Source organism: Enoplosus armatus, chromosome 23 (assembly GCF_043641665.1).
Source record: "Enoplosus armatus isolate fEnoArm2 chromosome 23, fEnoArm2.hap1, whole genome shotgun sequence".
NCBI lineage: Eukaryota > Metazoa > Chordata > Actinopteri > Centrarchiformes > Enoplosidae > Enoplosus > Enoplosus armatus.
This window is the reverse complement of record NC_092202.1, coordinates 14,089,224-14,115,815: the sequence shown is the minus strand read 5'-3', so window position 1 is coordinate 14,115,815 and position 26,592 is coordinate 14,089,224. Positions and strand designations below refer to the sequence as shown.

Here is a 26,592-nt window from a genome sequence, read left to right as displayed (position 1 = left end):
TAAACACTAACACACAATATAACGTTAACACCATAAACAAATGTTATACAAACAGTAACCCCACCATTATGAACAGGATCGGTGGGCACAGCAAATACACGGAGTCACAAACCCGACCTTACCTGCATCACTTCAGACTGTGGGAGGAAACAAACGATTGCACCCCCAAAGCACCACCCACTGATCCACTCAATACAAAAATGTGATGGACAGCTCCCACCTTCTCCGATTCCTCAATTTTGTCTTGCTGTCTTCTCAACTCGTACCTGTGATTTCCGACAGCACATGAAGGCATCAGTATAGCCTGGGCCTTTGCAACAGGTTACCCGGCCTTTGCAATATAACAACAACAACAACAACAACAACAACAATAATAATGTATATATATATATTTAATTAACTCATTTGACAATCTTTGTGGGACTTCTGGTCACTTGATCATGTGTGCAAATATTCTTGGTGTTAATAAGCCAACTCTATGTCCATAAAAGTAAACTTTTAATGAAGAAAACTGTGGAAAGGATAACAAAAAAAAAAGAAAAAGAAAAAGAAAAAAAGAGAGAGACCAAATAAGGGCCCAGTCACTAAATGTTATCGGGACAAATGCTCAGCGCTGGCAATGAGAGCACATCCTGATTTTTTTCCCCCCGCACCTACAGCGCCCTCTTCTGGCCAGGATATGTCAGAACGCGACATTTATGAGGATGGAGTCCTTGATGAACACTTGTGGTGATTGTTTTTTGCAATAGCATGTAGCAGAATTAGGTTGTCTTCAGTTGAACAAACGCTAATGACTTAAAAGAGGTAGGAGCCCTGCGTGTTTCCCGCCACTACGTTTGCCGACGTCAAGGCCTGAAACGCCGACTTTTGAAACTTGAAGCAGCAGAACCGAAACTTGCAGTGTCTGCAACTGGATCACAGCCGGCTCTTCTGCTCCGCGGAGGGCAAAAAAACCCAAACCTGAGCAGGGGCTCCTAGCGTGGATCCGAGGCGGACCCAGTCTCAAAGTCGCTTCCAGGTTATGACTAAAGCCAGAAGTTATGCCGTCGCCTCTCCCACTCACAACTTATTTTTCTGTTCCTTTCAAGTGCGTCATCTGGGTATTTCCGCGCTGTTTTGAGTGGGTGGAGGCAAGTTGCACTGCAGAGGAAAGGCGGAGGGGAGCAGCTGCGTCAGGCTGGCCAGAGGACGACACCGGAAACGAACGGCCTTTCTCTTCAAAATAATAGCTGCGAAAACACGTCCGACCGTTATTACACTTTTATTATAATACTTTACTTTAACTTCTGTACGTGAGCATAATTATGTAGCCGAAATGTAGGATAAATATATTAATTTTCCGCTGAATGCGTTCCCAAGATTATGAAATGTTACCTCAAAAAACAAACAAACAAAGAAACAAAAGAAAGGAAAAGTCAACTTTTTTTTGGTAATGACCTGATGGCAAATATTTTCTAATCATCTGGGTCTTCAGTCACTGTGATATAAAAAAAAAAATATGCCAAGTACTTGAATGCCACAGTTACCTGTTGTCAATAAAGATTGAAACCTCCTAAAAAAAAATAAAAACATAAAAACAATAAAATGTAAACAGCCTACTGAGTGTGAGGAGGACATTTTGATGAGGTGCAACGTTCACGTACTTGTACCACTCGACTTTGGTCGCTCGAAGAAGTGGCAGCGTGACGTTCCGCAAGCAGGTGCCGTACTTCAGCGCCGTCCTCGCCGGAAACCGTGCAGTATCCTTGCGTCTAGCTTTACGGTCCGTGCCCTCCTGTGGGTGGAGCGAAGGAGGCGACGGGACAGCTCCGTCAAGAAGTTTGTTATTTTGTTTTGACTCTCCGCCGTCGTGTTTGCAGCGCCTTTTCGCTGGAAAAAACAAACAAACTTGCGGGCAAACAGCGGTGTCGACGGGGAAGCGTGAGTCGGACTCGGACACAGCCATGGACGGTGAGTGCGGAGCCGGATATATTCGCCCGGCCTGTTTGCTCAGCTTGAGGGCTGGAGGTGAAACTGTACAGGGAGTTGTTTTCCGCAAGGGGGAAAGCCCCCGCAACCGCTGGCTTTTGAGCTAACAGGAGGAGTCTGCTGCTCCCGGAGAGTAAGCTAACGTACAGTTAGGACGTTTGACATAACTTTTAGTGCTTATCCCTGCGATATACGACTGGCTGCGTTTATTGTATGTATTCCGCTGCCTGTAGCGAGGGTTAACTCACCTGGCACGGAAGAACCAAACAGTGTCGAGCTGCCAAGAGGCCTGTCGGGTTAGTCCACTTGATGGATTTCCCTCGAGCGATAATGCCAAACTTCGCTCAACAATCTGCCATTTTACTGGTCGTCTGTCTACTTAGGGAAATATGGGGTTTCTGAATCACATTTTGAGAGCTTGTCGTTGTGAATAAATCCTCTTGAGGTCGGCTAACGTGTAACCCACGAAGTAGCATTCGTTTCAATTAAAAAATCTGTCCTGTTATAATTGGTCCACGCCGCTCGCAACCGCCCACCTCAGTTTTAGTGGACGGAAATTACGGCGATGGCACACTATATTTTCGCACAAGTTGTGGTGAGATACGGGCTGTTTAGTGCGACCTATGTCCGCCGATGTGAAGAGTATCTTGTGACGATTTCAAAACGCCCCATGTTTCTATTTTATATCACATTCCCCATTTCCGGTAAGTCGAAGAACATTAAGTAGCGCGATTTGAGAATGGAGTTTCGAGGGATTATTAGGTTTAAAGCCTCACCTCACACAAAGTAGACTGACATTGTTGATAGACACCATTTATCCGCGTCTGGAGCATGGCTGGTGAGAGCACCGTGAACTTGAAGATAGATCCATTTCATAAAAAGCCAAGGACGTGTTTGACAGTCATAACTCGACTATGTTGAAGCAGTGGCGCCTTTGTTGGGGCAATTAAAGTGAAAGTGAGTCACACAAGTAGTCTCGGAAGCTTCAGCTGTGTTTTGGTATTAGCACATTCACTGATTTATGAGGTGGTGGTGAGGTAGACGTTTACTTTCTCAGCATCCGCCTCAGGGGTGTTTTTTTTTTCTTTTTTTTGAAAGTGGCCCTTTTGCTAGGAGCCACATTAACTCACATTCGTCTTACATAATATAACTGAGGTGGATCACTGTCCCCGCGTTTTATTAGTTTGGTCCGAGGCTGGGAAGCGAGCATGGGGCAACATGGAAGGCATCCAGCTTTATGCTTTCAAATTGAACAAGTCCTACAAGGTGATGGGGTGGAGCTCAGGCCCCCCCCCCCCTCTTGTGTTACACCTCGCTTCCTCCTGTGAATCTCAACAACTCATTGAACGCATACCTGAAACTGGAGCGCTGCCTGGCCTTCACTCACAACGGAAGGCCCCTTGCCACAAGGCGGGTAATTGGACACTGATATTGCACCCTGCCTGTCATTGTTTGCTTCATTCTCCCTTTTTCCGAGCTTGGCGGGCAGCCTGATGAGGAGTAATTATATTTAGCTGGGAAGCCCTTGAATCTCAGCGTCCTTTGACCTTGTTGGACGCAGCGCTGTCTTGTAGATTTCCACCCTGGACGCACCACAAATGACAAACTCACCGAACCACAAGTATGTGCTGAGAGCGGCTTTTGGCTTTTGTCATCTGTGCTGCCACTGTGCGCTGTGTGTATCATGTAGTGCAGACGGTAAACCATTAATCGCCCTACGACTTTGACTAACAAGCGGTTGAAATGTCTTGTCTTGTCTTCTGTCCACCACAGTTGTGTATGGATGGGGCCTGAACCCGCTCAACCCAGGTAGGAAGCTATTTCAGTTGTCAGTGTCACGTATAAATCGGTAAACATTTCAACATTGGGATCGTTGGGAAGTAAAGCAGTGCAGACGCTGCATCTAAGTCACGTCATTCTTCTTCTCTCGCTCAGTCCAAACGGCGAACGCCTTCATAGAGATCATCGAGCAGCCGAAGCCGAGGGGGATGAGGTTTAGGTACAAGTGTGAGGGGCGTTCAGCTGGCAGCATCCCCGGAGAGAAGAGCAACGACTCCACTAAGACTCACCCAGCCATCAAGGTGAGCAGCATGCAGCTGAGTTTTGCAGCATGTTTCACCATCCATGTAATGTAGCTTAGATTTTATGCCCATTATGTAACACACTTTGGTGTAAATAATAAAAAAACACAAAAACCCATATCTCCGGAATAGAAACATCTTTTGTTAAGAACTTTTTTTTGGCCCAATAATAAGGTTATTATATTGTTCATGAACAGACCCAAAGAGAAGCTGATTGAGACATTAATAATTAGTCCAAAAGGATTGTAAAAAAACAAAAACAATGTTCATACATGGACATGTACTCAAAATAAATCAAGAAATATGCAGGAGCTTCAGTATAGAATTGAAAGCCTTTTTAAACACTTGAGAGACACTTTTTTGAGTATCGTTGCTTGTGTTTTTACCCCCAGTTCTTTGACAATTCAATTCTGACATTTTAAAAGGCAAAATGATCAATTAGTTAATAATAAAAAACAAGAAGTGGCAGAGTAGTTGATAATGAAAAGGATCATTAGTTGCAGCCCAACAAAAGTGCTTCACGATAATAGCAAAATATCAAACACAACAAATTAGAATTAAAGTAGAAGTAACGACACAAAGCATGGGGAGGTAAATAAGTAGAGCCGAAGCGGCTCAATGAACAAGATATCATTTGTTAATTAGTGTGCTGGTAGGTGGATTGTTTTTCTTTTGGACAGAGCCACGCTAACTGTTCCCCCCCGTTTCCAGTCTTTAAGCTAAGCTAAGCTAAGCATTATTTAAAAAAAAAATCACTTCCTTGCCTTTTGGAGTCATTAACGTGTGACGCGTTCCTCCCGCAGGTGCACAACTACAGCGGCCCCTTGCGTGTCCGCATCTCGTTGGTGACGAAGAACGCACCGCACAAGCCTCACCCCCACGAGCTGGTGGGGAAAGACTGCAAACATGGCTACTACGAGGCCGACCTGCAGGAGAGACGGATACACAGGTAGGGCCTCGGCGGAAACTGCACTTCCACATCAAGACGCTGGTTAGAGATTGACCCAGATAGATGTTGGCTGTCAGATGAGTAAAACATTAACAGCGTAAACCGCCTAGCAACGTGTTGAGTTTGTCTGCGCTTGTTTTGCAAACAAAAGGCTTTGAATTACATAATGGTTAAACCTAATATTACATAATGTGACCAGTCTATCTGCGCAGGGGGGGACCTACTGTATGTTTGTCTGTCTATCTTTATCACGAGTGGGATGAAAGTCAAACAAACAGTGTGTTTGTTCTGCCCTCCACTGCCAGTGTTGTGATACACTGTTAGAATAGAGCCATATGGTAGTCCTGGAGAACATTCCTTATGGGTTTTATATGTATTTCACATAAAACGGAGAATAAAAACGACACGAAATAGAATATGAGTTAAGCGTTCATGACGTATACTGCAAATATGAAATTATGTGAGGGATCAGGCAAATGATTGAAAGGCCGATATTGAATTTGAAGAAGCGATTTTAAAAGAAGAAGTTGTTTCAGCCTGACCGCAATTTACGAAAAGCAATAATGAGATCAAAACGCGCCGTGACACTGTCTTGTCTGAGATTAGAGTAATAAAATGGGAGTTTGGAAACATGCCTTTGATCAGAATCAGAATCAGAAATACGTTATTGATCCCGAGGGGTGGGGGATTAGACAAGTTACAGGTGCTCCCATTCAAGAATGGAAAAGTAGCATAGAGAGAAAGGAGAAGTCTGTAAAAGTATAAGATATAAAACAATAAAAAATGTCAAAAATAACAATAACAATGCATATGTGAGCGTAGATAGATTTTTTTTTGTGTGTGTGGGGGGGGGGGTTCGCTGTTGTCCACTACTTATTTAATGACAGTTTCTATGGAAAGAGCAAGGACAAGAAATGAAGCAGAAAATACAGAAGTTTAATATATTATTGGATGTCTAAAATATCTATTAGTAGTGCACTTGAAGACGAAGCCATGTGTTTTTCCACTCCGCTCTCCTCAACTGTCCTCTCAACTGGCGGATGTGGTCAGTGGCCTGTAGTGATGGTGCTTTATTATTATTATTATTATGATTATTATTACTATTATTATATATTTTATGGGGGCAAAAATGTCCAAAGTCGAGGTGCAAAGAAGCTTAAAAACTGGGGTTACTGGAGCGAATACTCACACCATGTGTAAACTTGAAACCTGAGTATTTTGCTTGAAATACATAAGCATTCATAATATCAAATACTACAATCATTGCAAATAAGAAAGTGCATATACGCCTTCAGTTGTGTCTGTCTTTTGGTTTTCCCGTCTTAGACTGTGTTTGATTTCAGTTTTCAGAACTTGGGCATACAGTGCGTCAAGAAGAAGGACGTGAACGAGGCCATCACTTGCCGGCTGCAGACCAATAATAACCCCTTCAAGAGTAAGTAGTCGTGCTGAAAGATGAGCGTGCCACACAAAGCGCGTTCTGTGTGGTTACTACTGCGCGAAATACGGAGACGAATCAATCAAAGAAAAGAAGAAAAAAAAAAAGATCGGACTCATAACCGGTCGTTTGTATTTTGACAGTATATACACAGTTACAATAATACCAGGAAGTGTAATTTGCCTTCACTGATGAAACACTGATAGCCTCCATACGACGTGTCGCCTGATTGTGCTCCACCCAACCCTTTTCCCTGCTGTGTCTTGGCTACAGTTCCCGAGGCGAAGGTGTGGGAGGAGGAGTTTGACCTGAATTCAGTTCGGCTTTGCTTCCAGGCCTCCGTCACCCTGCCCACCGGCGAGCTGTGTCCCCTGGACCCCGTGGTGTCGCAGCCCATCTATGACAACAGTGAGTGGACCCCAACAAGCACATATCCAGTGTATTAGGGTTCAATTGATGCAGAGTTTTGAATGTTGATGTTGATACTTGTGGGTAGAAGTGTATGAGGGTGTTTTGTCAGGGTAAGCTGATAGAACTATGTTGGATTTGAATCAAATCCCAGTATCGCTGTGTAAGCTCTGGGTGGCCACACAGTTACTCAAAATAAAGGTCACCCTCTACAGGAACCCTTCAATTCAGACACTCTTTGTTCCTCTTTGCATTTTTTACTTTTCTTGTCAGCCTGGGGACCTTTTACAAGAATTAGTCTCAATAGTAATAGGAAGTATCTTTATTCTTATTCAGTTGCTGTGCCCTTTTTATATATATATATACAGTGCTTAACAAATGTATTAGCCCACCACCCAGTGTAAGGTGTTTGCCCCCGCTGCCCTAAATGAACAGTATTGCTGATGACCAAAATATGTGATGTCTCTGTAATGGTGAATCCACCAGTATGTGCAAGCCAAGCTCTTTAATCAAAATTATCTCTTTAATGCTAAAATATTATTATTGTTGTTATCCATGAATTCTCAAATTTACTGTTTTACAAAAAAAAGCAGAAAAAAATAGGAAAGCACATTATTATTTTTTGATTGAGATGCCAGATTACAGTTATTTACTTGCACTCCTGAACAGAAACATTTGTTTTGTGGTTGCAAAGAATGCAAGCTGTTATCAGGGCCAAAGGAGGTCGTACAGAATATTCAGATTTTTGGTTAATATATGTGAATAAGGACTATTTAGTTGTTCCTGTTTGTTATTTGCCTAATAAATAACAATACAATTTTTAGTTTAAGTTTTTGACAGAAATTTGTTAAGCACTATACATATATATATATATATATATATATATATATATAGTCAAAGTATGTAGAAGCCAAAATGTAGTGTTTGCACCATTAAAATGTATAGAAATGTCATGTAGAAATGCAATGAATGTGAAATATGGTCACCAAAAACGCAGTTGAAATGTGTTTCATGTACATCTCTGCAAGTGTTGCCCAATAAATATTGGTTTTATCCACACAACAGTACAGTGCAGGAGTTTCCACAGAGTTGTCAGTTGTCCGTCGCTCCAAATTGTTTGAATAAATGCTTCCGTTTGGGTTTTGTCTCACTTTTGAAACGTGACAGCCACTTCAGTGCTAGCACTCGAGCGCATTAGCCTTCTGCTTCACTGCGGTGAAGTTGAAATGTGAGAAAATACAGTAGCCACGTACTCAGAAATGGCAATAGAAACGGCTTCCAGTGTATTTCCAAAAAATGTACAAACAGAAAAGGAATCATACAGAGGGAGAATTTAATATTTTGGCTGCCTAAGGCATGTAGTATTGACTTTAATGAGCCACGCATTCTCAAATTCCTCTGTGCATTCCGAAGGTGTATGGTGGTAATCTCGTGTTTGCGTCTTACAGGGGCCCCAAACACAGCTGAGCTGAAGATCTGCCGAGTCAACCGCAACTCTGGAAGCTGCAAAGGAGGGGACGAGATCTTTCTGCTGTGCGACAAAGTGCAGAAAGGTACTGTGCGTCAGCCTTTGCCAGCCGATGGGTTCATTCTTTCAGAAGGAGCGGCCGAAAGTACACACAAACACACCGAACCTCTACTTGCACGCTTTGACGAGCCATAAATAGACCTCAGAGCTGACGAAGCAGATGCAGCGCCTGAAATACATACAGAGCAGAAAAGGTGTGAACCTTTCGCACCCATAAGATACCAGTTGGGCGTCAGTACACCGAGAGTACACTCAAAGTAGAACCCTGACTCTCACGGTGTACCACAGTCGGTGATTACCCAGCTTGAAGTAGACAAGCTCATAAATTACAGTAACGCATTCTTCCTTTCACCCACTTTAATATACTCAGGGGGGTTTTGCCTGCTTGGTCTCATGTGACCCCCAGCTTATGGAAGCTAATATTAGCCACTTTAGACAGATATTGTCGTCTGACTGTGTTGACTGGTCATTACTCGTTACACCTTTTTAAGTATCCCACTCCATGTCCCCCTGCAGAGGACATCGAGGTGCGTTTCTTCCAGGACTCCTGGGAGGGAAAGGGCACTTTCTCCCAGGCGGATGTCCACAGGCAGGTGGCCATTGTGTTCCGCACACCACCGTACCGTGACACTAACCTCTCCGAGCCCATCAGGGTCAAGATGCAGCTCCGCCGGCCCTCCGACCGCGAGGTCAGCGAGCCAATGGACTTCCAGTACCTGCCGGCCGACCCAGGTGAGAGGCAACGTTCCCATTGAAAGCTTTCTTTTTTTTTTTTTTTTTGGAGCATATTTAACATTTCTCAAAATGCATGAGGGGTGAATTTGTTGATCGACTCTACAGACCCAGTTTTCTAAGTGCTTTTTTCAAAATGTCCCCTGTAGATGAATACAGGCTGAGTGAGAAGAGAAAGCGTACAGGGGACATGTTCCAGAGCCTGAAGCTGGGGCCCATGCTGTCTAGTGGTACGTTTTTTTTTTTCCATCACTATAATAAAGTCATTGTGAAGCTTTCGGGTAGTTCGCAATGCAACATAATCGTGCCTGTTGAATTTTCAGTGTCCATTCCACAAGACAGACGGCACATAAGCCCAGTGAGGAGAACGGTCACAGCCAAGCCTCCATCAATGAATGCACAAGCTGGTGAGTCCTTTTGACTTGTTCACGTCACACACGAGTCAATTTAATAGATTAATGGGCAACTATTTTACGTACACTACCTCACTATTTATTCTTAAATGTTTAAGTGCAATAGATATATAGTCATACACTTCAGTGCAACACATACATACATATACATTGTTATTGTATATATTTCTTTTACCTCATTGTTCACTTAAATACTGTAAATGTGTATATTTCTTATTTTCTATTTCTTATTTTTATATTTTGTACATACTTTTAGTTCTAAATGATGCTACTTTACTCTTGAATGGGAGCACCGGTACTTTACAATTTCCCCCCGGGGATCAATAAAGTATTTCTGATTCTGATTCTGTTTGTTTGCGCTGTATGAATACCTACTTTATTTTGGGTTAGTCCTAACAATAATTTAGATGCACTGTAAATCTGGCATTTGGCTCCTGTCTTGAATCTGTGTAGCAACAAAGCTTTTTTTTTTTTTTTTGCATAAAGAATTTGGCACTACAATATTTTTAGTAGCAGAACTCAAATTGCTGGTTGTATTTGTGTTGTGTGTGTGTGTGTGTGTGTGTGTGTGTGTGTGTGTGTGTCTCCAGCAGCTGTGGTGCCCCCTGGTGCCAGTGGAGCGAAGCCCCAGCCCTCCTACTCACAATACAATCAGCCGGGCCACCTCTTCTCAGTCCAGCCCAAGGTAGAGGCCACCCCCTCCATCTCTGCTGCAACTACAAACCAAACATGGAGGATCATGGAGAGCCTGAACCTGGGCCCCCAGCCCAAAGCCACGCCAGTGCCCAACTTCACAATGAGCCAGGCACCAGCCTCCTCCTCTACTACCACTTCCACTGCCAACCAGGATTACTCAACCGTCAACCTGTCAGACCTTCATGAATTCTTCCCCAACATTTCCTCGGCCATCGCCCAGGAGCCGGCAGCCTCCCAGGGTAGCGCGGCCTCCTCGCAGACCAGCAGCTCCTTCACCCTCCAGGGCTCTCAGTTCCGGGTGGACGCACCACTCGTGGACGAATATATCCCAGAGTTCCCTAGCTTTTCCGAAGCCCAGGCCCAAGGCACGCTGGACAACCTAACCATGGATGACTTTGAGGACCTTCTGAGTGAGAGTGGAAACGGCACCTCGATGTTGGCTCACGCTTCATGCCAACAAGCTGCCCCTCCCAGCTCCTCTACTGCTGCCCAGAACAGTGCCGCATCCCAGAACATTTCTGACCCCGCCAGCAACCCAGGAAGCACCTGGATGAATTACCCAAACAGCATTGTCAACTTGCTCCATACTGAGGGCATGATTGACATCGCACCCAACAACAACAACCACCGACCGGCTGTGCTGGATGAGTTTGATGAGTTGATGTCTGCTGACGAGGATCGTCTTATTTCCATTTTTAACAGTGGAACCCAAGCTGGGTTCGTGTCAGGACACCCGACTTAAAGTTTGTCCACGGGATTTTATTACGGACATATTTACATAGACCACCTTTTTTAGCCTTCAGAACTAAAACTCCTTTGTCGCCACTAAAGACAAAGAAGGAAACAAGGTGGATGTGAAGGGCTGCATGAGACGGAATGTAGCAAAACTGTTCGCTGTGGACATGCTTATGAAATACCAGCATACCAGTATCTTTATGGTATTCAATTAGTGGGTTTCGCCAGGCCTCATATACGGTTTGTCCATGCAGGACTGAACATAATCAGATTTCACCCCCCTTTGTTAAGCCCATGTATCAATCATTAACCTTTTCAGCGTCTGTGTCAGAAGGTTATCCACCAACCAATGTTTGTTTTATAAAGACAAGCAGATCAATGCTTAAGGCATCTGTTTAAGTGTTTTCCTGTTGAGATCATTTACTGTGGAACATGTTATGCATGTTTTTGTACTGTCATTTTAAAAGAATTTGGTAGCTCTGGTCAGTGTCAGTGTAATTATCACTGTCTTTAAGTGGAATGTGTGTTTGGTCTGCCTTTTTTTTTTCTTTCTTTTTTTTAAAGGGGCTGGTGTTCTCAGTAAGAATGTGATTAGATTTAGAGGTAAGTCTATGCAAATGATGTCGATTGTCCTTTTAATTACATATCCCCATGTATTGTTTGCAATATTTCTGAAGGTCTGCAGTAACTAACAACTTTCTTATAGAGGTGCCTTTGTTGAGTTTCAACAAAACGTAGTATTGTGTTAAGTACCAAATGAAGGTCTGCATGTAAATAACTATCAAACAAGCAACATTAAAAGTACATGCTTATAGCAGAGAAGCGTAGGTCCATGCATTACATTCATGAAGCGGTATCAGGTCTTGTGTCCGGTGATCTAATTTTCTTGGTCTCTAATCACTTTTTCTAAAGTTATTTTATGAATAATGGCCGCTGTGTCTGTTTCAGATCTGCCGGTCAACTTGCTATTCTCCTGTAGTACAAGATGCTTTATTGAGATGAAGTTATGCAATTTTATACTGGTTTTATGTCAGCAGATTTTGTTTTGTTGCTGTAATGAATGATTCATTCTGTCAAAATTCCAAAACACTTTTATTGGCAATAAATAACACAACATGTTAAGATGGTCTTCAAAAGTAGACTTTATTTGGCAACTCTGTTATTGTGGTTCAGTATAAACCAAAGAAATGAAAGCCAATGAGACAATTGTATATTGTAAAAAAAAAACAGAAATTCTTCATTGGGTGCAAATCGTCTTCTTAATGTGCATACAAATTTAAGGCCTTCTTCAGCCACCCTGTCAGCCAGGTAAGTGTTAATGTCTTACAAACAGAACCTCCAGAATAAAAAATACTTGTATTACTTATGAATACAATATATTCAATACAAAAAAAAAAACGTGACAATAATTCAGGTCACTTCGAAAACATTACAGCACGAGAAGACAAGACTGAAATCAAATTTAGTGCTTTTTTTTTTTTTTTTGCCAAAAGGAAGAACTTGAGATCAAAATTCAAGCACTGACTTTCAAAACAATTTCAGTCTGAGCCAGACTGGAGTGACAAAGTGCCTCTACATTTACCTGTCCTGCAAAACTGTTCTCTTGTTCTGAGAGGCTTATGTTACTTCTAGATTGGTGACTTTGTTGACGATGTGGGAACGCCTGGGGACACACTCCAGGTCAAATTTGCTTTCATATATGGTTGGACAAAGCTTCCAGCGGTTGTTCCGGTAGATTCCCAAGTACGTGTACACATCTGGCTTGTAAGAGAGAGGGCATTTGACCCCTGTGGCACGGATGACGGAGTCCAGCCTTATAACCTCATTCTCGTCTGTGAAGTTCTCGTTATAGGCACAAATGACCTGCTTGGCCTCTCCCTTGGGATTATGGGGACTGACTTTAACTAGAGAGATCTTGCCATCCAGGGCTGCTCTGGCCACACACTCCCAGGCATGGTCCAACTTGAAACCAGAGTCCAAGTGCATCAACCACTTGCCTGTGAGCACGCCGTGGTTCAGGGCCAGCTCCTTTACTGTCTGGAAACCGACAGGCCGGCCACTGGCCAAAAGTTTCTCCCAGCTCTCCTGGAGACCCATGACATCCCCACCGCTGGGGCAGTGGTTCGTGCCCAGCACAGCGATCCACCCCACTGGGCTGGCACCACCTTCCTCATCACCAAATCTGTACACTTGGGAGGGCCTGTTGCTCTCCAGCCAGCCATCGAACTCGGATCTGGGAGTTCTTCTCGAGTCAAACACAATCCAGGGGTCCATGTCCGCAGCCATGGCCTCAGCTGCATAGGTCTCCGCAGCAAAGGGGTTCTCCACCTCGCCATCTACTGGGGCCTCTTCCTCCTCCATAATGCTGTCAGTGAAAGGCTAGTAAACAAGTCCTGGACCGTGTCCTGTTGAAAGGGGGAAAGGGTTGTGTAGATTGATATTTATATTTAAACAACAGGTCCAGCCTCGGTGTTAGTTTACACGTCAGTACTTCCATGCAAATACTACACTTCCAGGCAGAAGTGGACAACTGGATGTTTACTAATACTGCTAGCTAGCCTGCTACATTAGCAACACTTGTTCAATAGCTAGCGTCTGTCCACCACCGATTCTTATAAAAAAAAAAAATAATAATAATTTGCAATCCATTTTGTTTGTGTATCGTCTACAGTTGACATGTAATTAAACACGCAGATTTCGTTTAATGTCGAATTGTTTTTAATTGCTTGGCTCTTGAGTCTTATTGGAGCTAGCCGGCTAGCTAGTCGTGTTAGTAATCGTCCGCGTTCGTCTTCTTGACAAATTTGGAGAAATATTATCCAGCTGTTGGTCACAGCTAACGTTATAACACGCATCGTTTGCGTGTTGTCAATTGGAATTATCGCACGTTGATGGCAAACTATGGACGTTAACGCTTAACCTACCTGCAGGTGTAGAAGTTGGTTGTCCAGTGTTCCTCCACACAGGCGCCGCACCGGTGGTTTCCTCCTCTGTATATCGACGAGCAATATGACAAACTCAATTCAAACGACAGTTTTGCCTGTCGACTAAATCACGTACTTAGGAAGTTATTTGTTCTTCTCATTAGTTCGGCGCACAAATAAAGTTGTGAAGATACGTTGTTATCAAAAAATTCAATTCTACATTCCTGCTGTAGCATGATATTTAAGCATAGTAGCTAAATTAAGCGGTAACGTACTGAATTGAATTAGTATACGTTTCCAACGACTTACTCTCTTGACTAAATGACACTATAACGTTGCCAGGTTCCTCGGGGTGTGTCCGCAAATATGCAAACAGGCATTCATTTGTTAGTTTTTATTGTGTGTAGATAATAGAAAAGCAACAGTCTAAGTGTTAGCTCAAAATTAATTTAACATGTACATTGTAGTCTTGTACAAGTTGTGGGACGTCGGGTGCTACAACCTGACGGCGCTGTGACCCTGCGGAACCAAGCTGACCTGCCAGGCAACAAGGAACGAGTGACGACGACGTGCTAACGAGTTAGCCGGTTAGCTACTGCTATTTAGTGTTTGCGCTAATGATATAGAGTAATACTCCAGAATATATTGTATTTTATTTTAGGTTAGCCATCCAGGTAATTTAATTATGCCCAGCAAAAAGAAGAAATACAACGCCAGATTCCCTCCGGTAAGTTTAAACTTTGCTGAACCGGTGTTAAGACTAGCTAACGTTAGCAAACTGTATGATGGAAAGCTAACTTCTGTAGCTAGCTTGAATGGGATTCGGCCTGTTTTGTTGACCACAGAGCTAACAAGCCAGCTAGCAAACGCACGCCATTTATCACTAAAATGTACATTACACTACCACCATGCCTAGGTCGTTGGTTTTATTGAATTAACCAACTTACTTTGCATCTCAGTGTTTGCTAAAGTACATTTAAGGCGTGCGACGGAAGTTAGCTAGCGAGTCCACTAATAAACGTTGTTTTTAGCATGACAAGCTAGCAAAGGGAAACTGAACGTTAAAATTATGAGTAAAACTGTTGTTCGTAGATGCATATTAAGCTAACTGATGTATTGAGGTATTCGCAGTGAACACACTACAGAAAATCTGATCAACATGCCGGGATAGTTGTTTCAAACATTCATGCTATGAAAGTCCTCTTCTCGTGATCCCGACGATTCAAAAATGTGCTCTTTATTTTGGTAACATTTTAGTTAACGAGCCTTGGGTTTTGATACACAGAAAGCAATACTGAAGAGTATTTATGATAACAATGATACATGTACTGCATTCACGAGGGTTTACTCACTGCACACTCAACTAAAAACTGTACATCTAAACCCTTCTCTCATTACAGGCAAGGATTAAGAAGATTATGCAGACAGATGAAGAAATAGGCAAAGTGGCTGCAGCAGTACCTGTTATTATTTGTATCCTTCCTGCCAAATATCTTTGTGCAAGTTTCCCGACACTTCGATCATCTGTATGTGTTTTGAATGCACAGAATGATGTTGAATCGATCTACGTTGTACCATTCATTCAGACAAGGGATCTTAAACAACCTGTCTGGCTCAGAGCTGAAACAATTATTTGATCAGAATCAGTCAGAATCAGAAATACTTTATTGATCCCCGGGGGGAAATTGTACAGTACCCCATTCAAGAGTAGAAAGTAGCATAATTTAGAACTAAAAGTATGCACAAAATATAAAAATAAGAAATAGAAAATAAATGAACATGTAATCAAATAGACTAATCATTAATGAAACTCTATACTGAGTACAAGTTATGGTTTGGCACTTTTTCTGTAGTTGTAACCGGCATAAGCTGTGGAAAGTGATATTTGTTACGTCTGTTGTTGTTGTTATTGTAGCCCTGCTTGGGCTGATTGTGTCAGCCCAAGCAGGGCTACAATAACTGTTTTTAATTTTCAGAATTTAATGGGTTTTTTTGGCTCTGCACAGTTACAGCATAAGCTAGACCATGCCAGTGAATCTGTTTTATTTAAAGAAAGGACGCAGACCTGCTGCATCATAATTTCCTTTACCGAGACATCAGCGAGAGCCCTGGAGCTTTTTTTGGAATCCTTGCTTACAAAGGCCTGTCAAGTCACCCAGTCTAGGAATGCAAAGACAATGACAACATCGCATCTGTAAGTTTCTGTGTTTGTGTGTGTCTCGACAAAGAACCTGGGGTGTGCTGCACTGTGTTGGAGTCGGACTTCTTTAAGAGTCATCCTCTGCTCAGTTCACTCTGGCTGACACACCATAGGTGGGAAACAGCTGGATACTAACAGGAAATCATATTAAAGTTGTAATTTGATGTTTGGACTCATGCAGCTGAAAAGGAGTTATGTCTTCATTTCCTTTGGCTTTAGATGAAGACACATTAAAGCACCCTATTACACAGTATTGTATATTGTGGGAGTACCTGTGATGGTAGTGTTGTCTTGATCGTGATTCTGGGTGGCTTTGCAACACATGGCCAAATCCCTAGTATCTGAAAGTGTTTCTGGCCATGAGTAAGATGCTGCTGCCAGGAGAATCGTACCCTGTGACTCAGATTCTGCGTGTTGTTGAAATGGAAAATATAATCCCCATATATGTCATATTTGTCTATTTGACATTAGGTTGACTTTTTTTTTATGCTCAACTCGGAATGCATGCAAGTCTGTGGAGAAAGCAAGGCACTGATGTAAAATTGTGTGTACGTGTGTGTTCACAGAAAGCAGTGTATTGAGCTGGAGCAACAGTTTGATTTCTTAAAAGACCTGGTGGCAACGGTGCCGGACATGCAGGGCGAGGGGGAAGAGAACCACACAGAGGGGGGAGCAGAAAAAGTCCCGCGCAGGTATCTTTGTCTTTCTCTCTCACACACACTCCAACATGTTTGTATAGCATCATGGCCACTAAGGAATTAAAACGGTGAACAATTCAGAGTTGACACTAGGAAACTCTGATCTGCAAGGTCCTGTTTAACGCACATTGCTAGACCAGGATAATAGTTGTGCCTCGTCCAATCACCAAATCATGCAGTTTGACTCATTCATCTGGTTTATCACTTGATTAGTCAATTGATCATTCAGTCATCTCTGATAAGTGCATGCACCAACACTATTATGTGAAAGAAGTGAATCAGTCATCACATACCGGACAACACTCCTTACATGGACACAAGGAGCGTTACCTTTGCCTTTTCCAGGAACAGCTGCTACTGTAAATTGTTAGTAATCCTTGCAATGCTACCTTATCACTGCCTGCATTTTGCTTTGTGAATGTAGATTAACTACAAAAAAAGAAAAACGGGAGGGCACATTTCTTTCAGCTCTACAGAGCGAGAACTAATTATTGTGGATTGTAGAAAAGAGAAAGCGGTATTGACTGTCAAATCAAACCTTGGCACTGCAGCCAAATTGAAGCAGAGGGCTTGGCAGAGAATTACACATACATTAAATGAGTAAGAAGACTTCTGTTCACTAAAGAGTGTGATTCAATTTAAAGTGGTTGTAAGCTCCAAATATTTAGACACTTTGTGTCAGCCATGGGAATGAGGCATGTGGAGTCACAGCGTCTTTGAATATAAACGGCTGAAAGTAATTTCCAGCAGCAGTGTCGGTCATGTTATTACCTGCAGATTTGTCTCTGTTTATCTGAATGATGCCTGGGCAGTAACTTTCCCTGCTGAATTATGTTGCAGAACGACTTTCTAATTTTGAATTTGTTTTATAAGCTGGTTGGCTCTGCAGCTAAAAACACATTTTCAACTTGTTTTTTTGGTTCCTGTCTTTTGCAATTATGTCACCGAAAATTCATCCATATCGATCAAGGAACTTGAATCTTCTAGCATGACCATGACTTGAACTTCTCCAAAATGTACTTTCCCCGAAAAACTGAAACAGCAAGTACTTTTCACATAACGTTTGGTTCTTTTTTTTTTGTTTTCTCCCCAGGGGTCGAAAACCAGGGTCTGGCCGCAAGAATGGAGGGGCTGGCTCCAAAGGCAAGGACAAGAAGTTGTCCGGCACCGAGTCAGAGCAAGAGGTGGGAGTTAGTTTGCATGCAGAGGCCAATAGCTAGCCACAGTTTTATGGAGTTATATTTGTGCCTCATCAACATTGGGACATTTTGAGCTCAAGAAAATCATTTGGCTCAAAACATTAATTTTAGTGTTTGCTATTGCGCATGTGAGTGCACAATTACTCTCTCAAATTCCCCGCTGTCTGCTCGCAAACCCATGCTTGCTCTCTCAACATCTCTGCTCTGTGCGTTCTCAGGTTTGCCTGCGTAGTGGTTTATACAGTTTTGGTCACATACCTAGTTTCATGAACCATTTTTAAATTAAATTCTGTTTGTAAGTTTGTCTGTACTTTACATTAGCTTGCAACCTAGCTGTAGACTGGTAGGTTGCAAGCTAACGTCTTCCATAAATGCAGTAGCTAACTGAGCTAGTTGGCTAACTTGCACCTTGATGATTGCCAGCTATACAGCCAATATCATTATCAGACAACTAGCTTATTTAACTATTGTTTATCTTAGCAATTGCTAGCTATCTTGATAGATAGATAGAATTTTGTAATGTAATGAATTTCAAAATATAAGGTATGTAACCAAAACTGTATTAATCACTTACGTGTGGCTGATGTGTGCCCCCTTGACTCTCCCAGTGCTTCTCTACTTCCCTAGCAACCAAATCCTTCTAGCATTCGAGAGACTAAACAGCCAATCAGAAATGACCTATTTAAATATTCCGATTGGCACACTGCAACACTCCGAAAAGCCTTTTCGGCATTTGTGGGCAAATAAGTGTATTGAAAAAAATACAGATTTTTGTTTGCAAAAATTGAATTATTCTTTGCATGATAATGATTTCTTTAAAATCTTTTTCTGTGCTCAAAATATCCCATCATGCAGTCAGGAGTGAGGTTCAAATATAACTCCATACAGTTTTGATAATTTGTTTGGTGTGTGTGTTTGAGGTAAGAAGGCTCACTGGTGTTTTTCTTTTTCATGGAAACAGGATGACTCTGAGGACAGCGAGACAGATGGAGACGAGGAGGACGGCTCTCAGTCAAGCACAAATCTGCAGGCTGCATCCAGGTTCCACAGGTATGGACACAGACCCGCGTGTATTGAGATCCTGTGTATCCAGATGGCGGTCGATCCACTCGAGACAGATTATAGTTCACACATCACAATGTCTGCCTGGAGTATTTGTAATTGCACTCTCAGGCATCGTCACAGAGGGGGTTTGGTACATTGTTGCGTGTACATACCGTCGTCGTCCTGTGAAAACCATGAACCTCCAAAACACCATCTTCTCATCATCGAAGAAAAACAGCAGAAAAGATAATTTAATCCGTCTATTTATCTGAAAAATCACCACATTTGTAGATATCTGGTTTTCACTGGACAGTGACACTGTTGACTAAGCTATCAACTGAATAAATAATCACATGTATCCTAATGTCACTTTTCATGACAGTGGTGTTGTCACCACCCTCTCACCTTTCAGCCAATCACATGCCCCCCTGCTTCTCTTAAGGAAGCAAGCATAATCTCTGCTACCAAATGTAGCCTGTTAGCTAGAGCAACAACTATGCCAAAGTAATTCTAAATGAACCAACCAAAGGCTGCTGCTGTACATTGCAGAGATAACGGAGTGAACCAGCTAATGTTAACACTTTGATGCTGACTGATCCCAAGTTCACAACTAGCTAGTTAGACAGCTAGGTAGGTAGCATATGCAGCCCTGTTACGCTAAGTAAATCAAAGGAGATGTTAGTTACTGTGTCTGTGTACTGGGCTTATTTACAGCTGCAGCTAGACGTGTTGTTGCTCTAGCTAACAGGCGCTAACTGGCTAAATCTGGTAGCAGTTGTTGAGCTTGCTTAAGAGGCATGTGAGGGCAGTGGCGGCACCGCTGTCATGGAAAGTGAGGGGAAAAAAGGTCATTACAAAATAAAAATAGTCTAATATGAGATAAAAATCAGCTCCTGCAAAACCGCGAAAAGTATCTATTTATCTATTAAGTATTTATTTACTTAATATTGAACACTGTGGGGCTTCTCCGCGTAAATATGATGGACATTTTTCATGTTCTCACGTCTGAGTAAGCGCGTTAGTCACTTTACTGTTAAAGTCACGACTGCAGTCTTACTAGGTCGCACCCAGTGAGATTAAACGCACATTGTGTTTCGCCTGATTAAGAGCCCCTCAGGCCACGAGGGCCCGTAATTAAGACTTAAGGTGTCAAAAAAAAGACTTGAAATCCATCACTGGTGCACGCTGTGACAATATAGAAAACACTGCTCTTGTCCTGTCTCTTGTTCAGGTGCCATATAATGTGTGCACATTTGGCTCTTTCCATAAAGGTCCTGCCATGTCGGAATAAAACAATAAGCGACATTTATGTTATACAAACAGCCCTTTTTAAGAGCTCCACTACATCACTCTGAACAGCTGCACTACATGTGGTTAAGAGCGCTCCTGTTCCGAATATGCCTTGAGGGATGGTATCACAGTGGCACTGTCGGCGCATTTTGGCTGCAATCATACTTACATTTACATAATTTACATACATTGTGTACATTTACATAAATGTACCGAAATTATCTGCTACTTCATGGTGGGATGACTCAAGACACGCTGATACAGTACAGTTGAGATGCGCAACAGAGCTGCAACATTTTGTCAGCAATCCATATCCGTTATTAAAGTGAGACCATGTAACTGCAACCGCTGTGGTCACAATAAGCCTATTTATCTTATTGAAATGACAAGATAATGGTGAATGCTAAAAACAAGAGTGTAACAGCAGCACAAGAACTAGAGTCATGAAGTCAGTCAACACACTCAGTAATGTGAGTTACAAAGCAATATCAATCTATATCTCACTAAGGTAGATCACATCACAATAAGAAAGTTATATCACCAACAGCAAATGATGAAGCCCACGGCTCCTATTATTATTATTATACATTGTTGTGTGTGCCACCAGAGGAATCTGGTGGATTACTTAGCAGCCAGAAGCAGGGAGAGGGCGCTGTTTTTCCACGAGAAACAATGCTAAAACCGTTGATGTGTCCCAATTCCACACTGCGTCCTCATTCCAAGCAGGTTTTGAGTATAGTGCACTGGACAAGTGTCAAAATGTATTATACTCAGTATGCTGTAAATGGAGGAGCTCCTCACAGCTGGAAAAATGTAATCAACTATAGATGGTGGTAAAACAGTGTCGTGAACTTTCCTGTCTATTTTGTTTAATTGGCAGTGACATTCTGAAGTCCCAGTTTGACTGACATGTAGTAGCACGCATGTTGTATACTGTCATGTTACTCCTAACACCTGGTTCTACACCTCTGCCTGTACCCCCCCGCAGCTCAAACGCACCCCCGCAGTACATGCACATGGCCAACATGGTCTCAATGGGCGGCATGGCTCCCGCACAGCCCCAGGGCGGCATGGCTTTCGCCCCCCACCCCTCCATGATGAGCGCGGCGCCACCTCCCCCAGCCGCTGCGCCGCACAAAAACGAGGATGACGATGATGAAGACTATGACTCTTAGCTCCCTCCCCCTCCTCCTCCTCCTCTTCCTCCACCACCACTCACACACGCACACACACACACACACACACACACTCTTTCAACATTATTTTCGATTCCTTAAGTTGTTGTCGCGGTGGCCGCTCGGAGCAGAAGAGGGAAAGACTCTTCATCGCAGCCCACCGACAGAAAAGCCCTCAGCAGCCGGCTGTGAGAGACACCACAACTGGAGACAGAAAACTGGTTGTATATTATGTGTTTTAATTTTCTTTCTTTCTTTCTTTTTTTTTTTTTTTTTTTTAAAAAAAAGGTTTTTATTTGATTGTAGAGGAGAATCCAACGAGGATGTTTTTTAGCAAGTCAGTCGTTGTATTTTGACTATTAAAAATGGCGGTCGTCACTGTTGTTGCCACGAGCCCTCGCAGACAGGATAGGTGTGGTTTGTGTTGCCTGGTAGCTTTTTCTTTTGGCACTTTTTTTTTTTCTTTCTTCCTCAATCCTCCTGTAGTAGACATTTATGAAGTGAAGAAGTCACTCGAACCCTCAGGTTGGCTGAAACAAAAAAAAAAAAATCTATAAGTGGTAGTTAAAGTCTTACTATGGCCTTTGATGCTTATACGAAGGCAACTAGTTGAGATGAGTTCAGGGCAACAGTTTGTAAAGTATTTGGAAGGAGATGAGCACTTGTCGAAGGGAGAGGAGGCCATTCTCTCACCCGTGAAGTGTTGTATTACTATGTTATCGATTGGCTATGAAACACTGCTGCCAAGATGTGAGCCCTACTTCCCGGCTTCACCGCAACTTGCTAGTCTAGTCCAATTGTCAGGCTGTGACATAAACAAGGAAGCAGGTGTATTTTTACTATAGGTTAGCTAACCGCAGCTGTTTTTTGGAATTGGTTTCTATTTTTAATTCACGTTTTTATCAAGAGAACTGTAAATCACAGCGACCACAGCCCTGAAGTCAACCGTATCAGCAGGTTAATGATTTACATTTTGTTCGTTGTTGCTTTTGACGCTGTCGGAGACTCTGGCAGTCGGAACCTCGTATATTATTTTATACGACCATTAAATTCCCCTGAATTGCCCATCAGAAGTATACTGTGACCCTTGGACCATGACTTTGTTTTTAAAGTTGTTTGTCTCCTTTGTCCTCTCTAATTTCTAATCGGGCCACCCCTCCAATTTTGAGTAACTTTTTCTCCTTTATCTTCAACACCCCCCCCCCCCACCCTCCCCCTCTTTTTAGCTTGTTTTAAATGTATCCATTGAAAGCAAAGATGGGGCTCCCATTTATGTGTCAGTCTCAGTATGAAATGTTTCCGAAATAGACAGTTGACGTTGACGCTGTCTTGTAAACTTTTAACATTCTTTTTATTTTGTATGGGTGAAATAAAGTTCATATTTCAATTTCAAAAAAAAAGAAAAAAAAAAAAAAAAAAGCAGCCCTTGTTTAGGTTTGTTGTGTTTTCCATATCAGAGATGAATCACCTGAAGTGCTCTCCACATCAAGCAAATCTACACCGGCGTTCCCCTTTAGACACAGTTCTTTTGTTTGTCAGCTGGAAGGGCAAAATCTGACTCCTGTGGCCTCCTTTAAGCAAAAATATTTCAAAGTGCCTCCCCTCTCATTTCTCAGTTTCACAGGTGTGGAACACATCCTTTGTAGTCCTGACGCGATGCTGTGCCTCCTTGCACCTTTTTTTATTTATTTTTTTAAATTTCTTTTCCTTTCTGTATTTTGCATTGTAAAAAAAAAAAAACCCCAAAAAACCCAAAAAAGTTTCCCATGGATGAATCTCACGTTGATCCGCAGGCCGATGACTCCTGCAACCTTAAAGACGAGGGCTGCTATTTCTCCTCAACACCGCAGCTTCCTCCTGGTATTTGAATCAGATAAGTACAAGACAGGGCAGGTTTGTGGAGAGGTGATTGTTACCATCATAGACACACAGACACACTGCTCTCAGAGTAGTGTTTGTGTGTGTGTGTGTGTGTTCAGCCCCTTTCCACTTCCTCATGCCTCCTTTTATTTTTTAAACAGCCCATTTTGTCGCGTAAATGCAGCCGCCTCTCTTACCGCCCCCCCCCCCCCACCCCCTCAACCGACCAAGCAGCCCTGAGCCTCAAAAACAACTGCATCCTTCCTGCACAAGCGTTGACTCAGCGGACTGTGAGGAGGGTGGGGTTAGCTGTGTGAGTGTGTGTGTGTATGTGGGGGGGCGGGTGTAGGTGGTTGACATTAGGAGGTCGGTGTCCAAACAAACGGCAGCCGTGGGGCAGGGAAGGAGGGGAGGGTGGGGGGGGGGCCATCAAAGGGATAACAGAAGGAAGCACACTGTTTCCACACAGCAGCCTGTGGGGCCAAAGGTGGCCCTCTGATTCCCATCCCCTCCCATGAAGTCGCTGACTTTTAAGCGGTTTGCACTTTTGGAAACATGGGAAAATGTGGGTGTGGATGGGGGCAGGGGAGGAATTCCCTGACCTTTTTCAAGAATAAAAGTCTTTCATTGCGCAGCACATGTTTTAAATGCACCTGGTGTTTCAGCCATGCTGTGGCCCTGATTTGTTTGTTTTGTTTTTTTACCATGCAAAAGTTTTCGTCCATCTTTTTCTTTTCCTGATGCAAATGGGCCTCCATAGACTGCAGCATCGGCCATAGTAAATCATATCAGAGGAGGACACTTTCATTTTTATTCAGTGCAGAAGCAAGTCTGGCTTCACACCGTTGAAGCAATAGTTTGTGCCTGTTTCTACTGAGACAATCTGCTGAACTCTGGGGCTTTTACAGAACGATCACACTGAAAGTGAGGGCTCTCTCTCCCCTGGAATAAAACTCTGAAATGAGTTCCATTTGACTTTACCCTTAAGTAGAACTGGGCAGCAGTAAATCTGACTCTACTTCGGTGAGACAGCCGGGTAAGTAGCCCATCAGACGGCATAAAGAACATTAAACCAGCCATACGCTAAAGGCAAAAAGGCTTTTAAATGGGCTGCTCGAAGAGAAGCTTGGAACTGCTTTTTTTTTTTTTTTTTTAAATGTTCAAAGTAACACCAGACAAAAGAAAATCCTCAGCAAATGTCTCCTCACAGAAACCTAACAGCAGCACTTCATCCTTTCCTCTTTGACCATGGGGACTTTTTTTTTTTTAATGAACTGCTGTCCTTCAGTATTTGGCCTGAATGTCACTTAAGGGTAATATCTGATGTGACTCTGATGTTTTAGTTGCAGATGGAAGCAAAGAAACAGTGTAATAACCACGAAGCATACGCAATATAAATTCATTCATATACAGAATACACTACTGAAAGCGCGCAGGACTGACGCGCTGGAGACAAGTGGACCGAATTTACAGCATCCTCCAGGAAATGGTGATTTCTGGGGTTTATTTGCTCATGAAAAGCATCGAGAAAAAGGCCAAACTCCACCCGCAGTTCTATTCTATTTTACTTCATTAATGAAGGGGCGTCGTGTTGGGTCGCTTGTGGTGAATGTGTTCTGAGCGTTTCTTCTTGCTCTGGTTCGTTTTTACGACCCGTGACCGCCAACGTCAAGTGAGCCGTAATAAACAAATGGGCTTTCTGGGGGTGAATTTCAAAATAAATTTGTGGTCAAGAGAAAATCTGTAGCGAATGAAAATATGTTGAAGAAGTCTTTTTGCTCCCGAAATGTTTGAATCGCGTCGTAAAAGAATAAGATCACTGTTCTTGACATTTCAACACCACAAAAGCCTACTACTGTCATCAAAACCTACCAAATTGTATACTTTTAATTTGAAGGCAAACACTTCCCCTACATTGTTGTTGTTGTTGTTGTTGTTGTCGTTGCGGGTGCCAGCTTGACGCACCTCCCATTCAGGGCCAGCAGCAGTGTGAAGTTAGCAGGACAAATACCATAAAAATACAGGAAAACATCAGCAATATATAATATACACAGAAGGGTTGCTCATATGTTCATAATTGCTAGTCCATAAAAAAACACTTTACATTAATTCTTAACTTTCACTTAGACAGTGAAATAAATAACTTACTGTATTACTGCAAAACTGTAGCCCATTTGTGTTTTTGTAGTCTGTAATTTCGCTTTAGCTTGATATGATACTTGAAATCACATGGTTGCCTTTAAAAAAATTTAAAAAATAAAATCACTTTTATTACAATGGAAAGCAAAAATCACAAAAAATCACTCAGCAAACGGCATTTATATATTTAAATATTATAGCGTTTTATTTTGACACTAGCCGGACGTGCGGTTGTTCATGGCGGCGAGCTTGACGGCGGCCTGTCATCTGACTCTTTTCCTGTCGGGAGAGGAAAAGTTTTTGAAACCCCACCCTCTCTGCTGACTGACTGTAAAGCACGGACGTAGAAGTGGTTCGAGGTCCTGACGACGGAACACCGACCGAGGAAGGGGGGAACTACGATAAGAAGCCACGATGGAGCCACTGCGCCGTTTGGACACCGACTGTGGCAGCGGAGCCGCCGAGCCGGACCAGGCCACGCGCTGAAGTCCAGCCGGGATCTAGCGGGATTTTGCTCTCGCTGCGCGTTTTCTCGAGCGAAGTCACGGCGCTTTGGATTCGGTCTTCCTGTTGCTCTCCTTGGGGTTTTTTTTTATTTTTTTATGTCGCGATAAAGCCCGGCTCGTTGCGTGCTTCTGACAACTCCGTGAGTATGGATACTCTGCCGCAAAGGGATGCGGGATTTTCCTGCGGCGGTGCCGCGAAGTTGCGGTCAAACGCGGTTACTGGAGATTTGCTCTTAATAATGCGAGCTGGTCAGCCCTGAAAGTTACTCGTAAAACACTGGTTGGCTGAACTGAATGCTCCTTTCCTGCTATTCTTCTCCGCTTCTCGGCGCTTCCTGCTTGTGGTGGCCACTGCGCTTAATGGCTAAAAATACTTAGACTTTTACACTCAAAATGGACAGCTAAGTGTAGTGGGAGCCTTCATCTGGAGGTGCAAGTGCAAGCTTTGGACAGTTTAGTTGTTGTCCCCTCACACTTTCAGTTTAAAAAAGAAAAAAAACAACAACAAAAAAAACAGACCTCAGCAGTTGGCAACTTTGATTGAGAAGAAGAGCTAATTTACCCACAGTGAGTCAAAGGTCTCCTTAGATACAGGCCGGTGACATGGTA

General features: G+C 42.9%; 3 protein-coding genes across 4 annotated transcripts; 2 read left to right on the top strand and 1 right to left on the bottom strand.

Annotated features, from left to right (window-relative positions):
- The first annotated feature begins 1,791 nt into the window (after positions 1–1,791).
- rela (v-rel avian reticuloendotheliosis viral oncogene homolog A) lies at positions 1,792–12,070 on the top strand. 2 transcript variants are annotated; one of them, XM_070929523.1, is made up of 11 exons: positions 1,792–1,950; positions 3,742–3,777; positions 3,904–4,049; positions 4,853–4,998; positions 6,342–6,433; positions 6,710–6,844; positions 8,293–8,397; positions 8,889–9,104; positions 9,254–9,334; positions 9,428–9,511; positions 10,111–12,070. In XM_070929523.1, the coding sequence occupies exons 1-11, from the start codon at positions 1,944–1,946 to the stop codon at positions 10,953–10,955; spliced, it is 1,893 nt and encodes a 630-aa protein (XP_070785624.1). In that variant the 5' UTR covers positions 1,792–1,943; the 3' UTR covers positions 10,956–12,070. The 2 variants fall into 2 exon arrangements, with proteins under 2 accessions (XP_070785624.1, XP_070785623.1); XM_070929522.1 differs by having other exon boundaries at positions 10,108–12,070.
- Positions 12,071–12,522: 452 nt separating this feature from the next.
- On the bottom strand, positions 12,523–13,932 carry c23h11orf68 (chromosome 23 C11orf68 homolog). The gene is made up of 2 exons (XM_070930116.1): positions 13,873–13,932; positions 12,523–13,353 (listed from the first exon to the last, which is right to left on the bottom strand). Exon 2 carries the CDS (start codon positions 13,307–13,309, stop codon positions 12,566–12,568), a length of 744 nt encoding a protein of 247 aa, XP_070786217.1. The 5' UTR covers positions 13,310–13,353; positions 13,873–13,932; the 3' UTR covers positions 12,523–12,565.
- A 505-nt stretch (positions 13,933–14,437) lies between these two features.
- On the top strand, positions 14,438–21,786 carry drap1 (DR1-associated protein 1 (negative cofactor 2 alpha)). The gene is made up of 7 exons (XM_070929572.1): positions 14,438–14,599; positions 15,273–15,345; positions 15,973–16,066; positions 16,639–16,764; positions 17,864–17,954; positions 18,931–19,019; positions 21,292–21,786. Exons 1-7 carry the CDS (start codon positions 14,558–14,560, stop codon positions 21,476–21,478), a joined length of 702 nt encoding a protein of 233 aa, XP_070785673.1. The 5' UTR covers positions 14,438–14,557; the 3' UTR covers positions 21,479–21,786.
- Positions 21,787–26,592: the final 4,806 nt, after the last annotated feature.